General features: G+C 38.3%; 1 protein-coding gene across 1 annotated transcript; it reads left to right on the top strand.

The window, feature by feature from the left end:
- The first annotated feature begins 477 nt into the window (after positions 1–477).
- Positions 478–25,438, top strand: LOC127621035 (procollagen galactosyltransferase 2-like). The gene is made up of 12 exons (XM_052094456.1): positions 478–788; positions 15,078–15,188; positions 16,135–16,252; positions 17,209–17,343; positions 17,558–17,762; positions 19,156–19,275; positions 19,518–19,591; positions 19,768–19,874; positions 20,906–21,038; positions 21,399–21,526; positions 21,642–21,848; positions 24,096–25,438. Exons 1-12 carry the CDS (start codon positions 559–561, stop codon positions 24,367–24,369), a joined length of 1,842 nt encoding a protein of 613 aa, XP_051950416.1. The 5' UTR covers positions 478–558; the 3' UTR covers positions 24,370–25,438.
- The last annotated feature ends 1,673 nt before the right edge of the window (positions 25,439–27,111 follow it).

A 27,111-nucleotide genomic window follows, 5' to 3' on the forward strand; every position in this document is an offset into this window, starting at 1 on the left:
TTCCAGGGACTCTGTGTGGGGTTCTCTGTCTCTCTTGCTCTTTTTACCATAACAAAAAGAAAATGAAATATTTATTAATGACAGAAATCAAACACAAATTATTTTCTCACATAATGACCATTATGACATAAATTAAAAAAAACAACCTCCTGTCTGTACTGGATGCAGTTAGAAACAAGGAGTAGCTTACCTCAACCGGCATGTACTAGTATTGAACTACAAGAAACAAGACAGTTGCAAGCCTTTGATTAGAGTTATGTAAAGCTTTTGATGGCAAAATTAGGCCCTAGAGATGTGGTGACAACAGCTGCGCAGAAGGGGCCCAATTAGATTTTTTTGTTCCTGGCGGCACCCCTGATGATGATGATGATGATGTGTCCAAGGAGAAGGGTGTGAAAATGGGGAGGGGACCCTCTTTCGTACACTCTAAAAACTATCAACCTCTCTCTACCCCTCGTTTCCCAACGCTCTCTCTTCTCCTGCCTCCTACTCTCCACACACTCTCATTGCTTGTCTCCGCGCTGCTCAAGTTGTGACAGCGGTGTCCAACGGGCAGAGATGCCGGGTGAGGGATTCGTGAGGGTGGCTGTGCTTTGCGCTCTGGTGGCTCAAAACTGCCGTGCGGAGATCACGACACCCGTGCAGGACCCAAAACTCGTTCCCGAATCCTCCCTGCTCAACCATAAAGTCATGATCGCGATTCTGGCTCGGAACGCGGCGCACAGTCTGCCGTACTACCTGGGCTGCATCGACAGACTGGACTACCCGAAGGATCGGATTGCGATATGGTGAGAATGGTCAAACTGTATTTTTTATGGAGTGTTGGTATGTTGTGGACGGATGAGCTGGTTTGCTTTTGCAGCGTATATGGTGTTGATGAAGGTGGTTGAAAACTGAGAAGGTCTGGTACATAGTGGAGTTATTGTGGACGGTGCGCAGGTAAAGTTTGGTTAATGAAAACCTTCTGGCAGATAGGAGAACAGAGACGCCGCTGTCTGCGTGAAGTAGACCTTTAAAGAGTTTTTACACTCTAGCCACGCGTGTGTGCACGGATTTAATTATATGTTTAACGGAGATTAAAGGGTTTTGCTGGCTAAGCAACATGTTCCTTCTTTCCCCCTTATTATAATAATTAAACATAATTACATTTGTACATTAGGAGAACATACTTGGGGAAAACGTTACAGGTTTGATTTGCCTATGCTATGAGTTTTCTCATATTTATCTTGATAATGAACAGAAATGACAGCTAGATGTCCAGAACTCTTCAACAATGTGTAATAAGAACATGGATTGTGATGGTTAATTAAGCAGATGCATCTGGAGAGGTGTTAAACCCAATATTTTCCAGATGTTACAATCTGAGATTATGCCCAGTTCTCTGTTTCTGTCTTGTGCACACCATGGTCAAAAATTAACTTTTCCATAATGGAGCAATATATGCCCTCTGGATTTTTTTTAAACCTTTTTAAAGACTATTTTGTTTCTGTCTGAAATCACTCTCTGTCATTCTTTCATGTCAGATACTTTTAATATTTTTGCCCAAATTTCAGTTCATTTATTGTATATTCCAATTACGATTCAATTCAATATGAAATAGTTTGGGAATACAGTGTCAACAGGTATTTTCTGGGATATGTTTGTAAATTTTAGTGGCATTTGTGCCCTGAGCAACCTTTTATTTCAGACCCTGGAACATAAACATTTACATTTGTAAACACATTTATTTGCTTGCAAAATGCCTCTGTCTCCTCATTGAGCCTCTGCCCACAGTTACTGTATTTGCCACAGATGAACTTCATCATCTCTGGCATAAAGAGGCAATTTTCTGTAGCAGACAGTGTACAAGCTTATACATCAAGTTGATTTACATGTTTTTGAACAGAAAGCACTCAGACAAAAGAGTGAGCACCTGTCCATCAGATAAAGGAATACACTCACAAACTTTTCAATTCAGCTCCCACCCTTAATGCTGCCCAGCTTTACCATCCAAGTTGAACCTCTTCTTTATTGGAGAAATTTTAATTCCATGTGTTTTTGCAGATTGTACACCATCACCACTTTTACCTCTTTTGCCCCTGGGCTTTCTTAACACCATAAATTACTTTTCAAACACTGGTAAATTTGAGAAAATTAGTTTTCTGATTGAATAAAACATGTTTAAAGGAATAATAATGTTTCAATACAAGCCATCAATCAACAGCATTTGTGGCATAATATTGATTAGCACAAAAAATTATTTTAAGGCACTTACAATAGAAGTGAATGGGGCCAATTTGTGGAGGGTTTAAAGGCAGAAATGTGAAGCTTACATTTATAAAAGGCCTTACATTAATTCTTCTGTTAAAACGCATGTATTATTTGAGCTGTATAGTTGTTTAAATCAAAATTTTTACAGTCTTTTTTGGTGTTAGGGGTTGTTGACATTTCATTGTCATGGCAACAAAGTTGTTTAATTGGCTATATCTTTACACACAATGGTTAGTAAGTGATTTTATCACACTTATTGTTATCACTCTAGCACACTAATTATCACACTGTTGTTCATGTCTTGTGGCTATATTTCTGAAAACATTGAGTAGTTTAATGCTTACGGATTGCCCCCATTTACTTCCATTGTAAGTGCCTCACTGTCAACCCAGATTATTTAAAGAAAAGGAGGGGCAATTTCAAGTTAGTTTATGTGGTAATCAACATTATGCCACAAATGTGGTCTATTTAACTTAACTTGTATTGAACCCGGAATAATCAGAGGAGAGAAAGGAGGGAAATACATACATTTGATCTGCACTACAACATAATGTAGGTGTGCAGTTGCATTATTTTTGATACACATATGATGCAAAGTAGTTAAAGTAAATGCTAAACAGTTTTTCCAAGATTTTTATCAAAACATAATTATCAGTAGGCGTAACATTTCATACTTATTTCCTAATTTTACTCAGAAATTAAATCTGTAGTATTTACCTTTTAAAATCATGTCTGATTGTAGGATCTAGCCAACGGTCAGCTTCATTACCAAGGAAATAGGGATTTGTTTATTACTGGGATTAGGGCACAACCTACATTGCAAACCCTCATTTTATTTGTGCAAATCAGAACTGCATTTATATGTTTGTGTATGTGTGACCTTGTCCCTTTGCACTACCAGGGAGACCCTCAGGAGTTTACTGAACAAACAGAGCAGTCAAATGACACTGCCTTGTGAAAGAATGTGGAGAATTACGGGGAAAGAAAGGATGGAGGGAGAGGAATGAGTAGGGGTGGGGCACTGTTGAAAATTACACAGGGGCACCACGAGCGGCTTAACAGTCCACATTCCATCCTTACTGCCTGTGTGCACAGGGCACTTATTGTGTCACCTCTTCTTACGGATTGGACATCAAAGGTTTTCTGATTAATTATGGAAGTTGGATCTTGGCTAGTGATAGGTCATGGAAGCCTATCTCAAATTGGATACAGGGGAAGCTATTGTGATTTTTTTAGCTTTAGCTTGCACAAGACTAAAACCAGAATTCTGATATGGCAGCTGACAAGAATGTTAAGTCACTGTTCACGTTAATTGTGGTAGTGCAGTGGTTCTCAACTTTTTTTTACCTCAAATGGTTTCCGCTTCTCACGCCTAGCTTCTCACAGATTCTCGCAAAGCTGCGAGTTTAAGAGCTTGATCTTTAATAGATTTGAGCTCGCGCTGTTCTGTCCATTGAGACTATTCCATCTACAGAGCCATACAGGTGCATAAGCCGAGGTTGTAACTCCGCCTGTGTATTTGACGCTGCTAAACCAGATACTTCAGATTGAACCATGGCACAAATGCGTACCAACCCGTATAATTGAGAACCAACTAATATACTACAAGTCTAGATAAATGTTTAAATGCAAAGAGGAACTTGACTATAGATTTGACTATTATGACTGATAATCCCCCCATTAATTTGCTCTCAGCACCCCCTAGCATCCTTTGAACGCCCCCTGGGGGATCGGTACTGCCCCCCGTTGAGAACCCCTGCGCTAGTCTTACATGATGGGTTGAATCTGGACATGCCTGATGCAGTTACTGTGAAAGTTTATTGAAAACAGACTCTATGTTTATAAGAGTCAAATGTTCATCTGTTGTTTTGGTTAATGGTTGATGTGATGTGATTTTCTGGACAGCCATGCAAGCAGCTTTCTTCTTGACTCAGGTATTCATGCCAGGATTTATGATGTTGCTGTTGTGGAATGCTGGGCATTTTGGCAAGTTTAAAAGGATAAATATGAAATAATTGATGAATGGTTATTGTTGGATGTATTAAGATTTTGTCACTTCTTGCCTGGCATAAGCATGATTACAGAAGTGTTATATATTTTTTAAGATTTTTTGTTATATTTGCATGCAGTAGAGTGTAATGCAGGGATAGAAGATCAGATTTATATTAGTTTTGGCCAAGGGTAAATTGAATATAGCAATACAATCAATCAAGATGCATAAAGTGACTTAAGTGTAAATAAGCCCTGACAATGGGCTCGAAAAAAACAACCGAGATTTGTAGGGCCTTGTTCTGATGGAGAGATCTGTAAATGATTTTGTATCATGTTTTTTTCATTACAGCTGTTTGTGTGTGATTATCTGCCTTTATTAGGTTTACATGAGGTTTCTATGATCACAACCCTGGCAAATAATCAGTTTGATAGAGTCTGTGGCCCAGCTTGCACCCAGAAAAAAACTCTTACCCATCCACGCTAACAGCTTTACCTTATAATGCCCAGAGACCCCAGAAGGCCTCAGACAGGCAAAACAGACTGCTAATGAAATCCTGAGGAACAATAGAACAAAACGGCAGTACGATGGCTGACATTAGTCATGGCAGAGTAGGCTGACCAGATGTCCTGTTAAAAGCATGACAGTCCCAATTTAAAGAGCTATGTCCCATGTCTGGATGTAGGTTCAGTCGGGTTTGCCATATTTTCCGATAAGCAGTCTTATCTTAAATGTTTTATGAAACATCACTGTGCTTCGTGCCTTTTCTTTCACGAGAAAAAAGCGACGAGTAACAAGGAAACATTTATTTCCAAAGTCAGAATCAGGGGTATTTTCTCCAAGTAGCTCCCAGCCTGTGCTAAACTTTCCCCCTCATTGCCCTCTTTCACCTCTGCTGCTGTCTGTCTGCCCATAAGAAAAGTCTTCTCTCCTACTAGAAGCCATAAACCAGAGAGGGATGAATGATAATAGCATCGTACAGTACAGGTCAAGGTTATCTAATTACAAAAGAATCCTCTCATCTGACATAGGCTTCTGTTAGTAGAATTGTATGCATGTACCAAATTAGCCAAATGTCCATTTTACATTTTTTGAAAACAACTGTACATAATTGCAACCCTATCACGGAGCTTTTACTGGCAAATCGTGCAGCAAAAATGAAACATATATTGTGTGTGCTGGGCTTTGCTTGTGAGTTGCCTGGGTTTTGGAAATGGAAGCGCAGCATAGTTCTAGCTGGAAGACTAGCAGCTGTACATCATCACATCATTAGCTGGGTAATTCCTAGCCAATCTCATGTAAGCCATTGCTTTATATGTCTGCTCACAATCTATCACATTGCTGTTTCAGTGTGGTAACACAGGCAACCTCCACCACCCCACCACCACCAGTTGAGCCCTGTCCCGTACGGGGGTAGGCTCCTCGCCCCTGCCTCCTATCTCTGGCAGGACATGATGGTTCCGGGTACAACTCCCTCGGACCGCCGGACGGGGCCTATGCCAAAGAGAGAGACATTACTTCCTGTTTTACATTTATCAAATAAATGGAATCTTAAACTTCACTCAAGCCTGTGTGTCTTCCCGATAGAAGTACTTTTTCCCGTTAATTGTTCTGTTAGACTTTTCATAAGATCCTTCATAAAAGAGTTTTAAGCAATGAACCAAACCAAGAAGTTCCAAGGTGAATCACAACATTACTAACGTTGATGCAATTAAAAACTATTTGAAAATCAAAGACAAAGGTACAAGACTGTGTACGTACCGTCTTTCAAGAGGGAATGAACTACAGTACAATCACATGAAGAATTGCAAATGAAATAAATAAACTATGGAAATTATTTTAGGTTGTCGATTATAAGTATAGAAACAATACATTTAATGTTTATTCCAAAATATTTGGATATATACAAATATAAACTGTAAGTATTTTGAGGGTGAAGGGAGAGTGACCCGATTGTGTCATTCACAGTGTGCCATGGAAGTGGGTGGCCACTGCTGGACTCATTTCACTGGCTTTGGGGTGTCCTGTTGTGACCCTAGTCGAACAGTAGTTTAGTGATGTGCAGTGTGTTGGGTCAGGTGACAAAGATTTGATTTGTTAAAATGTTATGATAATGCATTAGGACTGACATGTTAAATAATAGTTTAAAGGGTAACTTAATAGGTTAGACACAAACATTTTTGGACAAATTTGTCATCACATTTTTTTAGATTGTCCCTTCAACACAAGACTTCAGCACAAATGAGAGGTATGTGTGAAGCAAGTAACTCTACGGGGAAATATTTTTGTATATAGCAAGGTATTTAGGGTGAAGAGTTTACGAATTGCAGTTTAGTGCTGTCTGCTGGTTTTATCATTTCGTTAACCATAGGGACGACTAACATTTTGTGCATCGCAAGCGATGAGACCATATTGCTCCAATCTAGTTACCAAACCCATTGGGCTTCCAGTGTGGATAATTTTGTTGATTATAACTGAAGTGTTTAGTTTGTTTCTTTCACACCCCTTTCACCTATCTCTTTTTCCTCCTCTTTCTTTAAGCACATGCATTTCACATACTTTTTCACAGTGTAGCTTATGTGTTTATATTCACAGGATGGTGTAAGGAGAGTTTCTGAATTCATAAGTGAGATGTGAGTGATTGTTTGAAAAATGCTGTCAGTGTGTCAGGTGAACAAAGTCCACAACCCTGTGAGAGAAAAACATTTCAGAAACCAAGTCTGTCTGTACAGATTTGTTCATTTGTGTGATTTTTCTCCTAAATTATTGACAAGTAATTAGGCCTCCTTGGTTGCTGTTGTCTTGTTTCTTCAAACCTCAAGTATAGGAGAACAATAAGTAGTTACACAAAAAGCAGTGAAGCTGTAGTATTAGCATGCAGATCTGTTACAGTCTTCTTGGAGGCTCTGGTGTGCAGCACTATAAAATGAAATTTATGTATTTGTACTTTTTATCTGGATATAATTATGGACATGTGTAAAATAGATTCACTGAATGTTCTCAAGCCAGTACTTGGCATAAAAAAACAGTCATAATTAATTAGCATTATACTCTTTAGGTATGTGTGCATACTTATCTTTAGTTTGACAACAAAATTAGACCCAAAAGTGTCATTAGGGGTCACAAAATTAGTTTAGGGCCATTCTATATTGGAAATTTGATTCATAAATAGAGCGAATACTGTTTTTTAGAATTGTTGAAATGCAAATGTGTTCATTTAGAGGTAGGATTAGGGATTATAATTAGCTGTTGACAGAGGCTGGCTGCAGGAATTTGTGTGCAGCAGAGGTTTTACAAGCCCCTTTGCCCCCCTGCTCAATCTTAAAAGCCAGGCAGCCACGTCAGCCGTGCATGGGGCAGAGCAACTGCAAAAAAACACATGCAAAAAAAACACACACACACACACACACACACACACACACACACACACACACACACACACACACACATACATACACACACACACACACACACACACACACACACACACACACACACACTTCTGAAACTGACTTTGCTAGGACATTTTCATTGATATTTACAACATGTGTTTCAGTGTCCTGTGGATGTATACTAACATACAATTTCTTGTCAAATACAATTATAATGTTAATTTTTGTTTTAGCTCTATGCTTTTATTTCTAGGACACTCCCCCATCTTCCATTGACAAACAGATATTCTGCTCCAAACTCATGGCACTGGCTGAGCTTATATTGCTGTGTAGGGCTGGTCAGGATTCTCAAACAAACTGAGCAAAGTTTTGATAGCCTCACAATTTTTATGCTTTTCAGAGGAATCAAACTGCAAATGGATTATAGTTGTCTCTGCATATTACTGTAAACTGGGCATAGGAGAATGTATGTTAACATTAAAAAAAATTACAGATGCCACCTTTAAACCACAAGAGAATAACTGTACAAGATGAGTCACATTGCATAGTGGGCTGCTACAGGTAATGTCACAAGGCATCAGACAATTTCAAAAGAAAATGAGAACAGATATAGGAAACATACTGATAAAACAGGCCGTTCTATAATTGCGTAACAGTGATACCTATAAAATGGTTCTGTCTTTATTAAAACACACACTTGGTTACAGTTTTTCCTAATCGCTTTGGCTAATTTTTTTAAACAGTCTTAACATTCTCTAAACTGTAAGTGCAATTGTCACAACTGTTTTATGGACATCACCACTCTATTGCATGTCTGTAGCAACTCACCCAAAACATTTAATTCATCCTTCAAAACCTAGTTATTGTGTCAGTAAATTGGCCAATGCCACCAAAATTAAAAGTTACTTGTCATCTGAGCCGTACTGGTCAGAATGTTTAGATGTTTTTTGCACCACGGCAGTCAACCCTGGAAATGTTTGTTGTATACAAATTTCATTTTTGTTCTTTTTTGTTGACACTGACTACTTACTGTACTATACAAGAGTGTCAGTTTTGTCTAGCTGAATGCTATTGTGTATCACACTGAGCTTTAAAGATACTGATTTCAACAGTAGGTAAAAGTTTACTGGGAAAAGTCAATACTGTACAATACTGTACACAGAAAAAGGATATGCACATTTGTATGTATACAGTTAATTTATTTTTGTAGCAGTGTGTTACATGTAAACAGAAAATTCACATATGCATGTCCATTTTTAAAGTAATATATAGTGAACAGAAAATTGCCACAAAAGAAAAAAAAAAGAAAATGCAACAATGAAAAAAACATTCCATATCATAGATATTTCTGGAACATACCTGTATGTCTGACAGATTTTGATAATTGAATGGATCATTTTGCATGTGAGACTCACATGATGAAAGAATGTTTAGAAGTTGTGAAGAGTATGACAATTTCACTGAGAATGAACTCATCAGTTTTGATCAGCAAGCCATGTGCATTTAGTTATTGTGCAAATTGTAGACAATAGTGTTTACTCTTTTTCACACATGTGCCAATAAATATTTTAAATGTTTTGAAAAAAAAAAAATTCTCATTCAAGAATTAAGCTTCAGCAAATGAGAATGTAAACTGTAATACAGCAGAATTAAAGAATAAAAGACTTTAAGGGAGAGTTTACCCCAAAAATGCTGTCATCAATTACTCACATCTTTAGCTAAAGATTTTTTTTTATAAAGTTTCTCTCTTAAACTCTTCTCAAAGATTATCACTTTATTTGTCAGAGGACATCCCTTGTTATCTCTTTGATATCTATAATGTGCAGGTGGAGAGAGCAAAAGATGTGCATATATAAAGGTGTATAACATGTGTCCAGATGCTTTCAATAATGACAACAGAGAGAGGCAGAGACAAAGAGAGAGAGAGCCCCAGGGTGTCAGATAATGAGAGTTACAATAAACTTCAAAAGGGCAGAGAAAGAAAATAAGGTTTTTATAAGCAAAGTACTGCTTCCTCCAAACACAGCAGGAGTGTATGCAGACATACAAATTTGGAGCTAAATATCCTGCCACGCACACACACCCCAAACACATTTAGGATCCTTTATCATGAGGTCCACTGACTTACAGAACAAAATAGCATTTATTAATGGAGTGTGTTTATAGGGATTGTTCACACAAAAATGAAATGTCTGTTTTCATTTACTCACCCTTGTATTGTTTCACACCTTTTTTCTTTTATGTAACAAATGGAGATTTTAACTATCACATTATTTGCTGGTTGGATTGAGGTTTTTAGAGCGATTGGAAAGGCTCCTGTTAAGTGTCTTCAGCTTGTAAAGGCCTCGGGGTGTGGAAATTTGTCAGGGATTAATTCTGCTCAAGTGAAGGCCAGTTCCCTCTCTGGCTAAATAACATGAATATAATGCCAATAATTAGTTATTTGTGTGTAGCGCAAGTCATGGTATAAAATGAGTCTACTAAGTAAGTGTTAAGGGCCAGTGTTCATACAAAGATTTTGTATGAACTGTAAGATTAATGACTGATGTCTTTGAACTCCATCCTGGATTAACTTCAGAAATTTACATAGATGAATTGTCCTTTGTTAATTGACTGATGAATGGTTTTGTTGGCAATTAATTCTATGTATTTCATTTTAAGAGTGTAGTCCATTATTAGACTAAGGTGAGGCAGGCAGAGGTCAGTGAGGTGCATCACAGTTCAACCAGCAGGTCATTTCGGCAAGGTCTATCCTAAGTCCAAGGTGCAGGCAATAGAATATGAAGTATCCCATGTCTTATGGTTGTAGTTGGCATCAGTTCATCCCCTGAAGTCCATGGTAATAGACTGAAGTGATGTCTGGCTGGCACCAGCTGCATTTAGTAATCATCACTCAGAGACAAGTAGCAGAGGAGTCTGACACCAAGCAGGAACGGAGCTGGATCTGGATAAATTTAGTCAAGACTTAAACTGAATGACCCAAACACTGATAGGACGACTATTTCACATTTTAGGAGCCAAATATGAAAATGATCAACCTCCTTTTGTGGATTTTGATATTCTAGGAACAATTAACAGGCCAGAATTTTGCGATTGTAATGAACGTGATGGAATATAGCGTGGTAGAAGGTCACTTAAGTACTGCAGAGCTAGACCATTCAAAGCTTTGTACGTTGTTAACAAAATTAAAAAATTAATATGAAATTTTACATTTAACATTATATTTTAGCGGCTTATATTTAGAGGTTTTTGGTCAAATAATTAGTAACTCTGTATTGTTGGAATTGAGTAAAAGGACATTTCTGTACATCCAAACTTTGAATTCATTGATACATTTGGAGAATTTTGTCAGGTTTCGAAGAAATATAAAGTTGGGTATCATCTGCATAACAGTGGAAACATATTCCACGCTTCCTGATAATATCTCCCAAGGGAAGCATATATATGGAGAAAAGCAGAGGCCCTAAAACTGATCCCTGTGACACTCCATACTTTACTTTTGTTTGATTTGACAATTCCTCGTTTACACAGACAAAGTGGTAGCTGTCTGCTAAATAGGACCTTAACCAGGCTAATGCAAGGCCACAAATGCTAACATAATTATCAAGCCTATTCAAGAGAATGCCATGATCTATGTGTCAAAGCAGCACTAAGATCTAAAAGCACTAGAAGAGAAATGCAGCCAGAAGAGAAATTGCAGCCTCATGCAGTGTGTTTACATACTCTCATAAATATGGATTTTAGCTCATGTTTGTGTGTTTATGTGAATGTGAAGGGCATCATAAAGCAGCATAATCTAAAATGCATTTTGTGGGTCTCTCCCTGTGGGGTCAGAGAACATATGTGCAAACATAAGCCATTAGTAAGGTATTCTAGAGAGATGCATGTCCGTCTTTTCCAGATGTTTGTATCTGTTAATGCAGCAGTGACAGAGGCCCATTAATCAACATCATATTTATTTAATTCATATAAATGCAAGACCAAAACCGAGCAAAGAACCGATGAAAAGTGTGTTAAAAGAAATAAGCAAATACACACTTCCATATACAAACCTGCATATGTATACACAATGTCCTTACTGTTTCTGTTTTGCTTCATTGTTCATTCTGATTTTAATGGATTTTTCACAGATGTACTGGAAAAAATATTGCTGCTCGAGGGCTTGTTTTCCTTGCAAACAACTATGACACGTTTTCGCTGAGATCATCGATAATGGTGTGTGTGCTGTGCCTGAAAGCTAGCAATCTTTTTGACACTGTATATTACCTGTCATTACGTGTGTATCAGGTGTTTCTAACCAGCTATAAAGAACAAAACTTGTTATCAGGCTAGATGCTGTCTTTTCCCTCTACTTATATGCTTGAAAACTTGGACACTCATACTTGACATATATAAATGCACACATACTGAACATATTCTTAGTGCCAATGCAAAGTTTAGTCACACAGACTTGCACTGGGCAAAAAACTATATCATCTTGGCCTGTGTATTCACTGTAGCTGGACTCTTTTTTTCCTGATATCATGTTAAAGAGTTAGTTCACCCAAAATACTGAATATACCTTTGTCGTTCCAAAACATGACTTTCTTTTTTCTGTTGAACACAGAAGGAGATTTTAGGCATAATGTTATACAGTTTAATTTATTATATGTAAAAAAAATATTGAATGAAAGTGAATGGGGACTGAGGCTGTCAGTCCCCTAACAGTCTGCTTTACATTTCCTTTTATTTTCCATGGAAAGAGTAAGTCATCTCATGAGGGTGAGTAAATGAGTATAGAATTAAAATTTTTGGGTAAACTATCCCTTTAAAAGCCAGACTCTTACCACACTTAAATAATTGTGTGTCTGTGTTTGTTTGAGTGTCAAAATAGCAGTCGTGAGATTCAATAGCTGGTCTCTTGCTATTGTAGATGAAGTGTGTAATAACGTGCATATATACTTTTGTGTTCACTGTTATCTGTTGTCTGAAAATGTGTTGGTGGCTATTTATTTGCAGGTTTAAACTAGTATTATTCATTGTAGGTTTTATAATTGTGAATTTTACCTTCCTGTGACCCTAGTGTGACTGCTGTATGTGCATTTTCCATTTCCCTCTTTGATTTGTAACTAGCATCTTATAGCATCTAATAAACAAGCAAAAATAAATAAAGCAGGACAAAGTTGTACCAAGTTAACGATAGTCATATATATATATATATATATATATATATATATATATATATATATATATATATATATATACACAAAAAATTCTTCATAAAATTATTGATTATGTTTCCAGAGGTGTTGGTTACTCATGATTTATTAGATGTTATAGACATTACAGCTGATTTTCTGTAAAGTTGAATAAATAATTTTGATTCAAAGAAATGGCCGGCATCATCAAATCACTGGCAACCATTTAGCATTATAAATTCTGGATACTGATTGTCCCATGTTTGTCCTACTTGATGAGTGGTCCAAACGTCATCTGCAGCCTGAAACCGAACTTTTGGTTGGATTCGAAGAGTGAATGCTCTTAGTTGCATAGAAAGCTATATGATGTCCCCTTGCTCCCTATTTAGTGAATGACTTAACCACCAGTGTGCTGTCTGTCTGCACTGGTCTCAAAAATACACCTTATTTTCACCATATTACTCCATAATAAAGCCTCCGAAAGTGCAAAATGCACAGTGAATATAGGAATGCATATATTAATGTCAATGATCCATATTGTACAGTGATAACAATATAATACATAACAACATTTATATTAAAATGAAGCAAAATAAGCCACAGATTTGTTAACATTGAATGTTATTCAAAACAAGTCCCTAATTTTCAACTTTTGTGAGAATAATGTCCCACAATACACGTATGTGTACATTATCTTTATTATTGTAAAAGTATCAAACGAAACTAGATATGCTACTCTTTACACCCAAACAGGTTTCAATGGAAAAACTTAAAGAGGGTTCTTACCAGAGGCACTTTTGTTGGCTCTGCGCCCATAGATGCACTTCACAGAAATTAATGCCATGCTGTTGTGTCATTTGACTCAGAATTTTAACCTTTAAACGACAGTCTAAAGTGGTGTGAACAGTATTCAGTTGGTTTAAATTCATTTAAATTATGCATTGCATATAGCGAAGCCATAATAAAACGTACACGCACATGTATGTGGGGGTCACACAATGTTAAAGATGGTGGGGAATAAACTTTTCCACTGAAAATAAAATGTTCTTAATGTCTTGTTATCCAATAAAAATGTCTAAACATCCTAAAACCTAAATAAATTAACTTGCGAAACAACATTGCATAAGATATTAAAACTTTATCTTGCTCCATTTTTCACTGCTCTATTTTGCACTAGCACAAATGTGTGTAAATTTAGTAAAGCCTATGATTAAGTGCAACAACAAGTTTTAAAATCTTATGTACTTTCAAGTTAACTAATATTGTGAAATGGACATTCACACGATTTTACTGGGAAACAAGACAAATGTACTGAATACATTTTTCTGTCAGTTGGCCTTTCAGTAAATGACTACAAGGTGAGACGGATCCAGTAGACAGTTTGTCCAGTTGCTCCTGCACTGCTTGCTTCCCTCAACTGCAATGTTGCGTGTTACTGTGCAAATATGAGTATACACACTAACTGGATTTTATTTCTAGTAAAGGTGGGGGGAGGAAACGTGCAGGGTGTGTGTGAATGTGTGGACCGAGTTGCTGTCGATATTTGTTTGTTGGTGCTTTCCCAGGCTGCTTTACTGCAGAGTCCTTCTGCTGTGGAGGTTTCCACTGGCACAGCTAAACAGCCCTGATTCACTGAGGACACTGTGTGTGTGTGAGTGTTTGTGTCAGTGTTTACATGTGATCTCCACAACCCACAGTGTCATGCTTGGAAAATAACTGTTATGTCACAGCATATTTACCATTTTTACAGTGAAAACATGGATTAGTAATGCAATTGTGCATAAGTGTTGTTGTCACATTGAGCAAAGAAGGCATGGTAAAAATGGTACTTATGAAGTCTAGATTTGCATACTTAGAAGGAATAGTTTCCCCATAACTATTGTTTCTTTCTGTTTAAAAATTTAGCAATTAGTATTTTTAAAAAGGCTCTTGAGATACTAATAGTAATATTATACAATACATCTTTGTACCTCACAAAGATGGCAAGCTGTTGTTAAGTGCCTCACTTTCTTGCAAGCCCATAACCACCCTTGTGGAATTTATCAACCTGGGAATACAGAGCTAGCTGTTTGCTAGCATCATTCAGTATCACTTTTCACATTTTCATGTGAATTTAAAAAGTCTTATCTGGCTCTCTCAGACAGAAATACTAACTCACAACACAATGTTGGGCAGTGTTATCCAGTGCTGTTGATGTGCAGCTGTTTTTTGAGATTGTTCTGTTTACGTTATAAACAAGTTAAAATTCTGATTTGTCATGGGTTGAAGGGCTGCAACAGATCACAATGTGGACAACACCACTGCCGTGCTGAGAGAATGGCTGAAGAACAGGCAGAGCAGATACCACTATGTGGAGTGGAGGCCTATGGAGGAACCAAGGTTGGTTGATCTTCTTCCAAACCAGATGTTTTCAAAGTCAATTAGCACTAAGGCTAGTCCTAAACAAAATAAATATTGGATTTGTACTCCTTGATTGAAAATGCCTCTAGTGCTGAATTGAGTTTCTGTCTTGTAAACAGACATTTATTGCCTTCACATGAACCCAAGCTCCAAATGTCCTCATTTATATTTCTGTGTAATTTTTGCACCACTGGTATCACCTATTGAAAAAAAAAACATTTTTAAATAATGGTTTTCACAGTTTTCGACAAAGATTCTACCATATAGGTCTTTCTTTATTTCTTCAACTGTAACAGCAGATTAATTAGAGAGATATCTTAAAGGGATAGTTCACCCAAAAATACAAATTCTCTCATTATTTACTCACCCTAATACTATCCCATATGTGTATGAACACAAACAAAGATTTTTAGAAGAATATTTCAGCTCTGAAGGTCCATACAATGCAAGTACATGGTGACCAGACCTTTCAAGCTCCAAAAATCACATAAAGGCAACATAAAAGTAATCCATAAGATTGTTTAATCCATGTCTTCAGAAGCAATATAATAGGTGTGGGCAAGAAACAGATCAATGTTTAAATCCTTTTTAACTATAAATCTCCACTTTCCCTTCCACATTCTGAAAGTGAAAGTGGAGATTTATATGTCAAAAAGTATATAAATATTAAATAGTGCTTCAGAAGAAATAGAAGTCATATGGATTACTTTTATGCTGCCTTTATAAGGCTTGAAAGGTCTGGTCACCATTCACTTGCATTGTATGGACCTTCAGAACTGAGATATTCTTCTCTTTGTTTGTGTTCTGCAGAAGAAAGAATGTCATACATATCTGGGATAGCATGAGGGTGAGTAAATGATGAGATAATTTTCACTTTTGGGTGAACAATCGTTTTAAAGTGTGTATGTCTCCATGCTGGTGTAAGGTCATACACAGATGAGTGGGGGCCGAAGCACTGGGCCCCGTCTCGGTTCAACCATCTGATGAAGCTCAGACAGGCAGCACTGAAGGCTGCACGAGAACGCTGGGCTGATTATATACTGGTGAGGTGATAATGATTTTTTTTCAATTATTCTTTTGCCAGAAAATTTTACTCCAATCAACTTACAGTAAATTCAAACTTTAAATGTTATCATTACATGCATTCCTTTGGAATCGAACCCATGACCTTAACAACATGATGTACAAATTAATTTCCACCCATATTAAATACCAAAGAATTAATACAGTTTCAACATATAATAGTGATGTTCCACAAAAGATTCTGTCATCATTTACTCACCCTCATGTTGTTCCTAACCCCTATGTCTTTCTTTCCACCATGGAACACACACACACACACAAGGAGATGTTAGGAAGAATGCTAGCCTCTGTAATATTTATCAAAATCGATCTGCATTCCCACTAACGGGCCAATAGCCCCTCAGATTTGCCCTAAAACCCACCCTTAGTATGCAGCCCTGACATATACCCCACCCATTTCACAAGCAAGAGGGAAGCTCAAGTTGAAGTATTACTCTGGAGACTAGATTTCACTCAAATGTACATTGTGGAGGCTGAAGCGGCTGTTTGCTTGCTTATTTTGGTCTTGGTCGAAAGTGAGACCGGAGTTAGTGAAACTCTGCCTTTGACATTGACCCCGCCTCAAATCCCAGTTGGCCCAAAGCTAATCGACTGGCCAAAGGTGTTTGGCTGTTTGCCCAGAGGAAGCCTAGAGGCACAATGAATCCCCGGAAGTGACAGTGGCAACGCAACTAGTCCTGGTACGCACTATAACACCCCCTCATTTGGCCCGATAGTGGAAACGCAACTAATGAATGGTGATTAATCTCTTTTTGTGTTCAACAGAGGACAATTTGGGAGTCAATGATGACAGAATTAAAATATTTGGGTGAAATGTCCCTTTAAATTTTTTATTTTTATTTAGAATGACTGAATTTTGTATGAATACAAGATTTAAAGTAAATCTAAATCTTTCTCTTTTCTTTCTCTCTCTCAGTTTGTTGACAGTGATAACCTCCTAACTAACCCACGGGTGTTGGATCTATTGATGGCAGAGAATTTGACACTGGTGGCACCCATGTTGGATTCCCGTTCCCTCTACTCAAACTTCTGGTGTGGCATTACTCCTCAGGTACAGCTTTACCTTTACGTCCAATGATCCGTCAGGTGTAATCCTATTTTTTAGACTTAACTACCCATCACACAGTTGCAACTCTGCCGGTACAGGTTACATTACTTGTTAGCCCTGAAGTACCACCATGTGTAGAATGCCCAACCCATAATTTGTTGAAAACAGATGATTAAATTCTTTAGACATTGCAAGCACACATCTTCCTTCTTCTCAGGGTTATTACAAGCGTACCCCAGACTACCAGCCTATCCGTGAGTGGAAGCGTTTGGGATGTTTTTCGGTGCCCATGGTGCATTCCACCTTCCTGCTGGATTTAAGACGTAGCGGCACACATGATCTGGCCTTCTACCCACCTCATCCTGACTACAGCTGGGCTTTTGACGATATCATGGTCTTTGCATTCTCAGCTCGTCAAGCTGGTGAGATCTGTATAGGGGTTCTTTATGGGTGGACTGCAAGGGGAATCCTTCAGGAGATATCTGCTTTTTTAACCAGACCTGCTTTTTTGTTTACAGATGTCAAACATGTTCATATTTCTAGCCCATGAAAAAACTAAAAAGCTTGACGAGTAATGTTGTACAAGTAACAAGTTGAGCATCAAAACCGCAGCATATTCTGGAGACCAGCTATGCTGGTCTTTTCAACAGGGTTATAAAATTGTGATGGCAATTTGGTTTTCATAATGAACAGATGAATACAGTTAAGTTGGCAGGTCGAATGTTTCTGGAACCCAGAAAAGACACAGATCAGAACATAACACTTCGTTTACACCACCTCCAACTGTCCTGCTTCAGAACATTATTTGGTGGTGAGGAGGGTGTGTGCATATGTGTGTTTGTGTTGCTGCTTTTATGTCGGCTAATCTTGTGGTTAATATAACCAGCTCCAGCTGGCTGCTTTAATGGACTCCTTTTAATGGGTGTTTGTGGATATTCCATTGAGGAAATAATGTGTGTGAGCATGCAGTGAAGTTTCAGTTAAGACAGGGAACAAACACACACACACAAACTAAAACAAAGTCAACAAATCATGATTACAAACACACCCATAGACAGAGACCTGTAATGCTGAATGCACACAACCACATAAACATACCTAAAATGATAGTTCACCTAAAAATGAACATTCTCTCATCATTTACTCAATTTCATGCCATCCCAGATGTGTGTTTCACTTTCTTTCTTCTGCAAAACACAACCAATGATTTTTGGAAGAATGGTGATCAGAACAGAACTCAAGCTTCAAAAAACACACAAAGGCAGTATAAAAGTAATCCATAAGACTCCAGTGGTTAAATCTATGTCTTCAGAAGCTATATGATAGGTGTGGGTGAGAAACAGATCAATATTTAAGTCCAGTTTCACATTAAATCTCTACTTTTACTTTCACATTTTTTCACATGCAAAAAGTGAAAGGGGAGATTTATAGAATTTTATTTTTTAATATTGATCTGTTTCTCAACCCAGTGATTGCATCGCTTCAGAACACATATAGTAAACAATTGGAGTCGAGTTGATTACTTTTGTACTGCCTTTATGTGGTTTTTGGAGCTTCAAAGTTCTGGTCACCATATACTTGCATTGAAAGGACCTGCAAAGCTGAAATATTCCTCTAAAAATCTCTGTTTGTGTAAAGCAGAAGAAAGTCATACATATCTGGGATGGAATAAAAGTGAGTAAATAATTACAGAAGTTTCATTTTTGGGTGAACTATCCCTTTAAAAACACACACCTCTTGTGTCCAGATTCATTTCTGTCACGTATACCGTATGCATTAGTGCATTTCAATTGATGCTGTTGTTTTTGTGTATAGGTGTACAGATGTACGTGTGTAATAGAGAGCACTATGGTTTCCTGCCTGTACCTCTGAAAGCCCAGCAAAGTGTGGACGATGAGGAGGAGAGTTTTATACACACTATCACTGAAGCCAGTAGTGAGTATTATCCATCATACACACCTATTCACACATTCATGCATGCATGTCCACTCATGTCCACTTGTACACACACACACATACACACACACACATCCATAGTGAAGCACATAATAACATCATCATAAATTGAGGACTGTTGTGCGTGATATACAGTATAAATATATGAAGAATGTAAAAAATAACTTCACCCATATATGCATTTAATGTGAAGAAAATGCCTGTCCTATCTTTCTTTTCAGTTGATCATAATGTAAAACCCTCAGAGTTCATCTTTGCTCCACCTAAACCCCAGGACAAGACGGACTTTGATGAGGTGAAAGAGAACAGAATTTCTGGAATGTCTTGCTCGAATGAACACTCATACAGATAGTTAGTCTACAGAGAAACTTCTGCTGATTTAAAGTGACATTCTCTCTATGTTTCTGTCTGTCCTGGTTTCTTCCTCTGTTTCCTTATTCTACCCAACACTCTCATTCTTTTTTCCCTTAGATCTTTCTGATTAACCTAAAACGGAGGTTAGACCGGAGGGAGCGAATGTTGAACACCCTGGAAGTGCTGAGACTTGAGGTGTCTGTGTTTGATGCTGTAGATGGGAAGTAGGTTATCAAAAGGATGTTAATTGGTACCACTCAATAATACTAGTGTGCTGGTTGTGAACTACCTAAACCATCAAGATATCATTGGTCTAGACAAGATAGACCAGTATGAATAACCAGCATTACAACATAAGTTTAGCTGGTGATCAGCATTACTATGCTGGTTGACAAGCTAGAACAGCACCAAACCAGCAGTAATCAGCATGAACCAACATGGATCAGCATGTAGATTCATGCTGGTCTTTTCTGCAGAGCAGTAGTCAGTTCTAACTTAGCTTTGTGAATTGTGTTTTTCAAAATGTAGCAGAACTATGGAAAGCACTTCTAACATTATGATGACACTGATACAACTGCAAAGATTGGTGTATAAAAGAGTGTTAATGGGAAGAATATAGACATAATAATGATGATAAGAGAGGCATATTTTACTATGAGCAGATGTGTGAATAGCTTTCACTGCAGAAGGCACACAGGTGAAGCAGCATATCTGAGTGAATGGGCTCTTTAATGTATTTGAGTAGATTTTATTCATTTTGTCGACTAATAAAAAAAAGATCAGATCAGATAAATTTGCACCAGCTCGCTAATACTGTAACTGCACGTCGGTGTGTTCATGTTCACTGATCTTAACTGATTGAATGCTGTGATTGGGAATTAGCTGACAGCCTCAAGGTAGGTGGAGCTCCTTCCGATGACGTGGACCAATAGCAGTAAGACGGTGTTTAGACGCCGATGTAAGAAGTTCTCCTAAAAGTTCGCCCAGTCGAGCCACCAAAATGAATGCAAAAACACCTTTCTGGCTAGACTTTGTTCTAATTTCTGTCGCACTCAATACACACCATGTATTAAGGATTTTGATAACAAACAGATTTGCAACTGGCTGCTGATCTTTTTTTCTGGTCTTATTTTTATTTTTTATTTTCTCTTAGCAAGCCAATGCTCAGTGCAAATTGTAATTGTTTGAATTGTGTTTGTAGCAGAACTATGAGAGAACGCACTTCAAAACTTGTTCTGTATTATTTTCCTCTCAGGGCTCTGAATACTTCTCAGCTGCAAGCTCTAGGTATAGAGATGTTACCGGGGTATATGGATCCGTACTCCAAAAGAGTGCTGACGCGTGGAGAGATCGGCTGCTTCCTCAGCCACCACTTAATCTGGAAACAGGTACAGACACACTCACATATAAACAAATATATATAGGATATGCATAGACTCCCAAACACAAGCACACACTAGAGTAACATTGTCTCTATAATGTCTGACCCCTAATGACCTCTGTAAAGCTTTTCTCTGTTAGTTAGTGTTTTACATAACCTATAAAATAAACCAACCACCTGGGTACTCAGGTGTAATTGCCCAGTTAATCTCAGCCAGACAAGCAACATTCCAGTAAATATTACTATTTACTTACAAAGTCATCTGGTTTGCTGAAATTAAGCTTTTCAAAAAGATGTTTTCTGTGGTGTACCGATATTTTAAAGGTTGTAAACGTTGTGTGTGTGTGTGTGTGTGTGTGTGTGTTAGGTGGTGGAGAGGGGTCTACAGCGTGTGTTGCTTTTGGAGGATGACGTGAGGTTTGAGCCTCGATTTAAGAGAAGGTTGCAGATCATCATGGAGGATGTTAAAAAAACTCAGCTGGACTGGGACCTCATGTACGTAAGAATAACACTAGCTTTAAAAAGCACAGAATAAGACCTTTTCACTGCTCACAAAGTAATTGATTTTCACTCTTACTGCCTTTTTCTACATCTCTCTTTCTCTCTGTAGATATTTGGGTCGTAAGCGAATGCAGGTGGCCCAGCCAGAGGTGTCCGTAGAAGGTGTAAATAACCTGGTAGAAGCTGATTACTCATACTGGACTCTAGGTTACGCTCTTTCACTGCAGGGGGCCAAGAAACTCCTCGCTGCTCAGCCGCTTGGCAAGATGCTCCCTGTGGATGAGTTCCTGCCAATCATGTTCAACAAACATCCAAAGTAAGCATGATTATGGATGGATGGATGGATTTGTAGATGGGTGGATTGTTGGTTGAAGGTGTGAATGTCTGTATCCCTGGTAAAAAAAGACCAGCTTAATCAGCATGCAATTCCCATTCTGATCTAGGCTGGTTAGTGCTGGTTTGGTGCTGGTCAAGATGGTGGACCAGCATAGCCATACTTTTCATCAGGCAAAACCTACCTGGTGAAGCTGGTGGACCAACACAGTCTTTCTGATGAAGCAGGATAAGCTTTTTTAAAAGCCTGGTGTAGACACCAGCACACCAGCATCCCATGCTGAGGTGACCAGCACCTATATTGCAACATAAGCTGATCTTTCAGCTGGGCAGTCAGTCATAAACCCACATCTACATACAGTATCTTCTTTACTTCTATGCAACAGGTGTTAAATAGTTATTGATACTGAGTTTTCTTATACACATAGACACTCTCACTCCTGTAATGCTTAGTGGGGCCAACATAGAAAGATTGTTCAGAGGGGAAAATAATTAATGTGTACCTGCTGGGTCACACAATGGCTGCCTTTCTACCTCATTTCCTCTAGTGGGAATCCTGCACAGCACTGGTTTCCCCCCAGCATATTTCACCTTCACTGGCCCTTTCTCTCTCTCTTAACACCCTCAGTACCTTGTGGTCCTCCTGAATTGTTGTCTGATTCTCTGGGCTCTTTATATTTCTTTGAGGAATTTTGGGAAGGGTCTGTTCTTGTTGCCAGCATTCAAGGGACAACATTCCCATTGATAGCTCTCTTAGTTTTGGGGTAAGAGTCATTGGTTTAAAACAGCTGGATTACTGTATATATACTCCACTTTCTGTTTGTTTGTATAGAGAGAGAGAGAGATTGAGTGGATGCATGAGTGAGTGTCCTTGCGGGATTGTTGATGCCACTTGAAATGTTTGTTTCTGTGTATGCTGAATAAACAGATAGCCTTGGCTATACATGTATATGTTCATGAGGTATTGTATGCCCTCAGCATAAATAATTTAGAGTTTTGCTAGACTACATAGACAATACACAATAACTCAAACTCACTGCAAATATGTAGTGCCATTGTATATTTTTAAAGTAATGTTCCAGGTTCAATACAGGTTAAGGTCAATTGAGAGCATTTGTGGAATAATGTTGATTACCACAAAAAAACGTTTTGTCTCAAAAATTGCGGTTACAGTGACACACTTAAAATGGAAGTGAATGGGGCCAGTCCATAAACATTACAATACACACCATTTCAAAATGCCACAAGACATAAACGTATGTGTTAAATGAATATTCTGTCTTCAATACAAGTTAAGATCAATCGACAGCATTTGTGGCATAATGCTGATTACCACAAAAAGTCATTTCGACTCGTCCCTCTTTTTCTTAAAAAAAATAAACAATCTAAGTTACAGTGAGGCACTTACAATTGAAGTGAATGGGGCCAATTTTCAGAAGGTTTCAAGGCAGAAACGTGAAGCTTATAATTTTGTAAAAGCACTTACATTCATTCTTCTGTTAAACTTGTGTATTATTTCAATTCCACAGCTGTTTGAATAATTTTTACAGTTGTTTTATGGTTTGTTGACATTCCATCGTCATGGCAACAATGTTGTAAAACTGGATATAACTTTACACAGAAAAGGTAATCACACTAAAATCATGTTAACATGAATATTGTTTATGTCTTGTGGCTATACGTTTGAAACCTTGAGTACTTTAATGTTTACAGATTGGCACCATTCATTTCCATAGTAAGTGCCTCACTGTAACCCAAGAACATTTGTGGCAACATTATGACACAAATGCTGTCGATTGAGCTTAACTTGTGTTTAACCTGGAATATTAATTTAACAGGATTTATTGTGATAAAATCAGGGATATACCGGTATTAAAGTGCTTACCAAATTACAGTAACCTCAGTACTCAAGGGAGCAAAAGAGATACCTTCAAATGTTTGAGACATTAAAGTAAATCAAAGGTCTATTGAATGTTAGACCAACTGTCTAACCTATTTTTATTAACTTGCAAGATTCTCTTTTTCCACTATAGCGATTAAAGAGAAAACTCACCGTAGAGTTTTTCCTCACCTTTTGTTTTTACTGAATCACATTAGAAAAATTTGGATCATTATCTCATAATTTTAATAATTAGATTATCTAAATTTCTTTCCCTACTTCCTGTTTGAAATAAAGTCTCATGCTATTTCTTTTCCTCCCTCTTATCCTCTCTCCCCTTTTATCTCCCAGTGCAGCATACATGTCCTACTTTGATCCCAGGGATCTACGTGCTTTCTCTGTTGAGCCGTTGCTGTTGTACCCAACACACTATACGGGTGAGCCTGGTTACTTCAGCGACACGGAGACCTCCACTATTTGGGATGATGAAGCAGTCAGCACGGACTGGGACAGAAAGTATGCCCAAAAAACTACCCAGCAGGGACAAATACGCCCTGTTGCCCAGAACAGTGTCACTGGAGACACACCGCCGCCTGCATCACGAGCCTCGCGAGATGAACTCTGAGAAGAGAAATCACACACCCCAGCAACAAACACAAACTCAGACATTCTCAAACTACACATCTGACTAAATCAGCTCACTCCTCAATATCGTCCAGGCCCCGCCTCTTTGGTGACACATCAGCCAATAGCATGACAGCTGGCTGGGCTGCTCAAACACCATTTGCTGGCTGGCTGATTCTGCACATTCTGTTCACTAAGAGACACAAAAACACACAAGCTAATTCAATTTCCACTTGATTTATTTCGTCATGCCTTCTGCAGACATTGAGGGACCAAACTGTCCCAGGTGGAAACTTAAAAGCCTTGAAGGATGAGAACAACTTACAAGAACTGGACAGAGACAGACTTATGGGAGTAACAACATTTAGGTGTGCAAGAACAATACTTATGCAGAGGAATTTTTATTTAAAAAGATTTTATATGGTTTTATATTGTAAATAAATTATATGATTTAAGGGCAGAACAAGAAATAAAAGAATCCTACAGATTTTCAGTATTTTCAAACCAAAGAAACTTCAAACAGTTGTTCAGTCAGATGCTCTTAATGATAAAGAGCATCATAAAAATCTATTGTAAATGCCATTTATGTGTCCAGTATTATATTTAGGAGCCTGAAATTAAGATGCATTGGAGGAAACATAATCAACATTTGAAGTAATCTCTTATATTTAGCAAAAGCATATCTCTGCATTCAGTTTATAACTGCATCTAGATCATGTTAAATTGTCATGGAAGGAGAGAATGGGACTGATATATCTTCTATATCATAAGGATGTTAAAGTGTGTGTGAGCCAAGATATGTATCTGTGTTATGGTGAACATTACATTGTTTTCCAGCAGAGACATCAATACTTACTTCCAGAAAATTCCAGGAGACTTGTGTACTTTGAGTGTTTGGTTCTACTGTGCTTTATTTTATGTGTCATTATTCGAAAGGGCATTGGCTATACCCTCATTTGTTCACTCAGCAGGCTGGCTCCTGTTTTCTGACTGTAGATTTCATTACCTTTTTTGAACACTGAAGATGTCATGGTGCTGGTGGTGGGACTGTATCAATAAAACTGACCTATCGGTAATATGATGCGTCAATGATGATGTCAGCTGGTCGGAGTTATTCGATGCTAGAATAGGCAAATAAATATTTTTTTATGCCAGCCTTCTTGATTAAAGGTGGTTAAAGGAATAGTTCACCCAAACATATAAATTCTCTAATTATTTACTCATCCTCATATTATCCCAGATGCGTATGAACTTTTAAGGTTCAAAAGGCAACATAAAAGTAATCCATTAAACTCCAGTGGTGTAATCCATGTCTTCTGAAGTAATATGATAGGTGTTGTCAAGAAACAGATCAATATTTAAAGGTGAAGTGTGTTATTAGCCAACACCCCTTAGACTCATCATGCCCTTTCACACTCTCTAATATGAACAAATAAGCCATACTAAATAAAAGCTTATAAACGTTTAACGTCGTAATGAACAAGAACACTGTAACATATACACACCAGACAGAAAGCGCGGCAGAGGAATCAGGTCATCTGATAACATTGCCGCACTGAACAGCAGCTTGATTTGCAGTGCGGGGATCCAGCACATGTGGAAGATTGTTTCTTCGAGTAACTAGTAAGAGTAAGTAACATTTTGGCACCCTAGGCCAGATCGCTATTGTTTTTTTATCCCCAATTTGGAATGCCAAATTCCCATTACTTAGTAGGTCCTCGTGGTGGCGCGGTTACTCACCTCAATCCGGGTCACGGAGGACATGTATCAGTTGCCTCTGCTTCTGAGACGTCAATCCATGCATCTTATCACGTAGCTCATTGTGCTTGACACCGTGGAGACTCCCAGCACTTGGAGGCTCAAGATACTCTCCACGTTCCACGCACAACTTACCACGTGCCCCATTGAGAGCGAGAACCACTAATTGTGACCACGAGGAGGTTACCCCATGTGACTCTACCCTCCCTAGCAACTGGGCCAATTTGGTTGCTTAGGAGACCTAGCTGGAGTCACTCAGCACACCCTGGATTCGAACTCACGACTCCAGGGGTGGTAGTCAGCATCAATACTCGCTGAGCTTCCCAGGCCCATTTAGATCGCTATTGTTGATGGGCGGAGGTGGCGGTATGTTAGCAACTTGCACTGTGATCTCGTTATTGGTGCTCCCTTTTCCCAGAGCGATCTCATCATTGGTGGTGTGTGTGTCATCCACCTTGTAAATGCTCACTCCATTTTTTACTCCATTTTCTGTCTCTGTGTCTTGTCTTCAATTTTTGGCTTTTACATCTGTAGGCAAAGCTAATTTTCTTTTCCTCTTTACACGTCTGACATGTTCTGATACATCTGACATGTTCCCTCTGACTAATTTAAGTAGCCACGATCCAAACTTACGCTATAGCCTGAGTAAGAAGGGGATGAGTGGAGCTGAGCTGAGCTGGCCGCTCAAAATACAAACACCAATGTTTCTAAAGTGCCTGTGGGGCTCAGTGTTTATACCTTTGGGGGAGGTTAACCCATGAATGGCTTACTTATAGTTGTCAAAAAAGTTATATACTTCACCTACATACTTAGTCTATTTTTTTACCATAAATCTCCACTTTCACTATCACATTCTTCCTCTTTTGTTTTTGGAAATTTAAAATTTTTGTGCATACTACCACCTGGGCAGGGAGGAGAATTTATAGTGAAAAGGACTTATTGTAAGGACTTATTATTGGATTATTGATCTGTTTCTCACTCACAC

The sequence above is a fragment of the Xyrauchen texanus genome, chromosome 27 (assembly GCF_025860055.1).
Source record: "Xyrauchen texanus isolate HMW12.3.18 chromosome 27, RBS_HiC_50CHRs, whole genome shotgun sequence".
In the NCBI taxonomy this organism is placed as follows: Eukaryota; Metazoa; Chordata; class Actinopteri; order Cypriniformes; family Catostomidae; genus Xyrauchen; species Xyrauchen texanus.

What these genes read in the sequence shown, in the direction of transcription:
- LOC127621035 (XM_052094456.1), top strand. Translation starts at nt 559, where the DNA reads ATGCCGGGTGAGGGATTCGTGAGGGTGGCTGTGCTTTGCGCTCTGGTG. An exon ending in AAGGATCGGATTGCGATATG is followed by an intron (nt 789 to 15,077) that starts GTGAGAATGGTC and finishes CATGGGTTGAAG; the next exon opens with GGCTGCAACAGATCACAATG. An exon ending in TTTGATGCTGTAGATGGGAA is followed by an intron (nt 19,875 to 20,905) that starts GTAGGTTATCAA and finishes TTTTCCTCTCAG; the next exon opens with GGCTCTGAATACTTCTCAGC.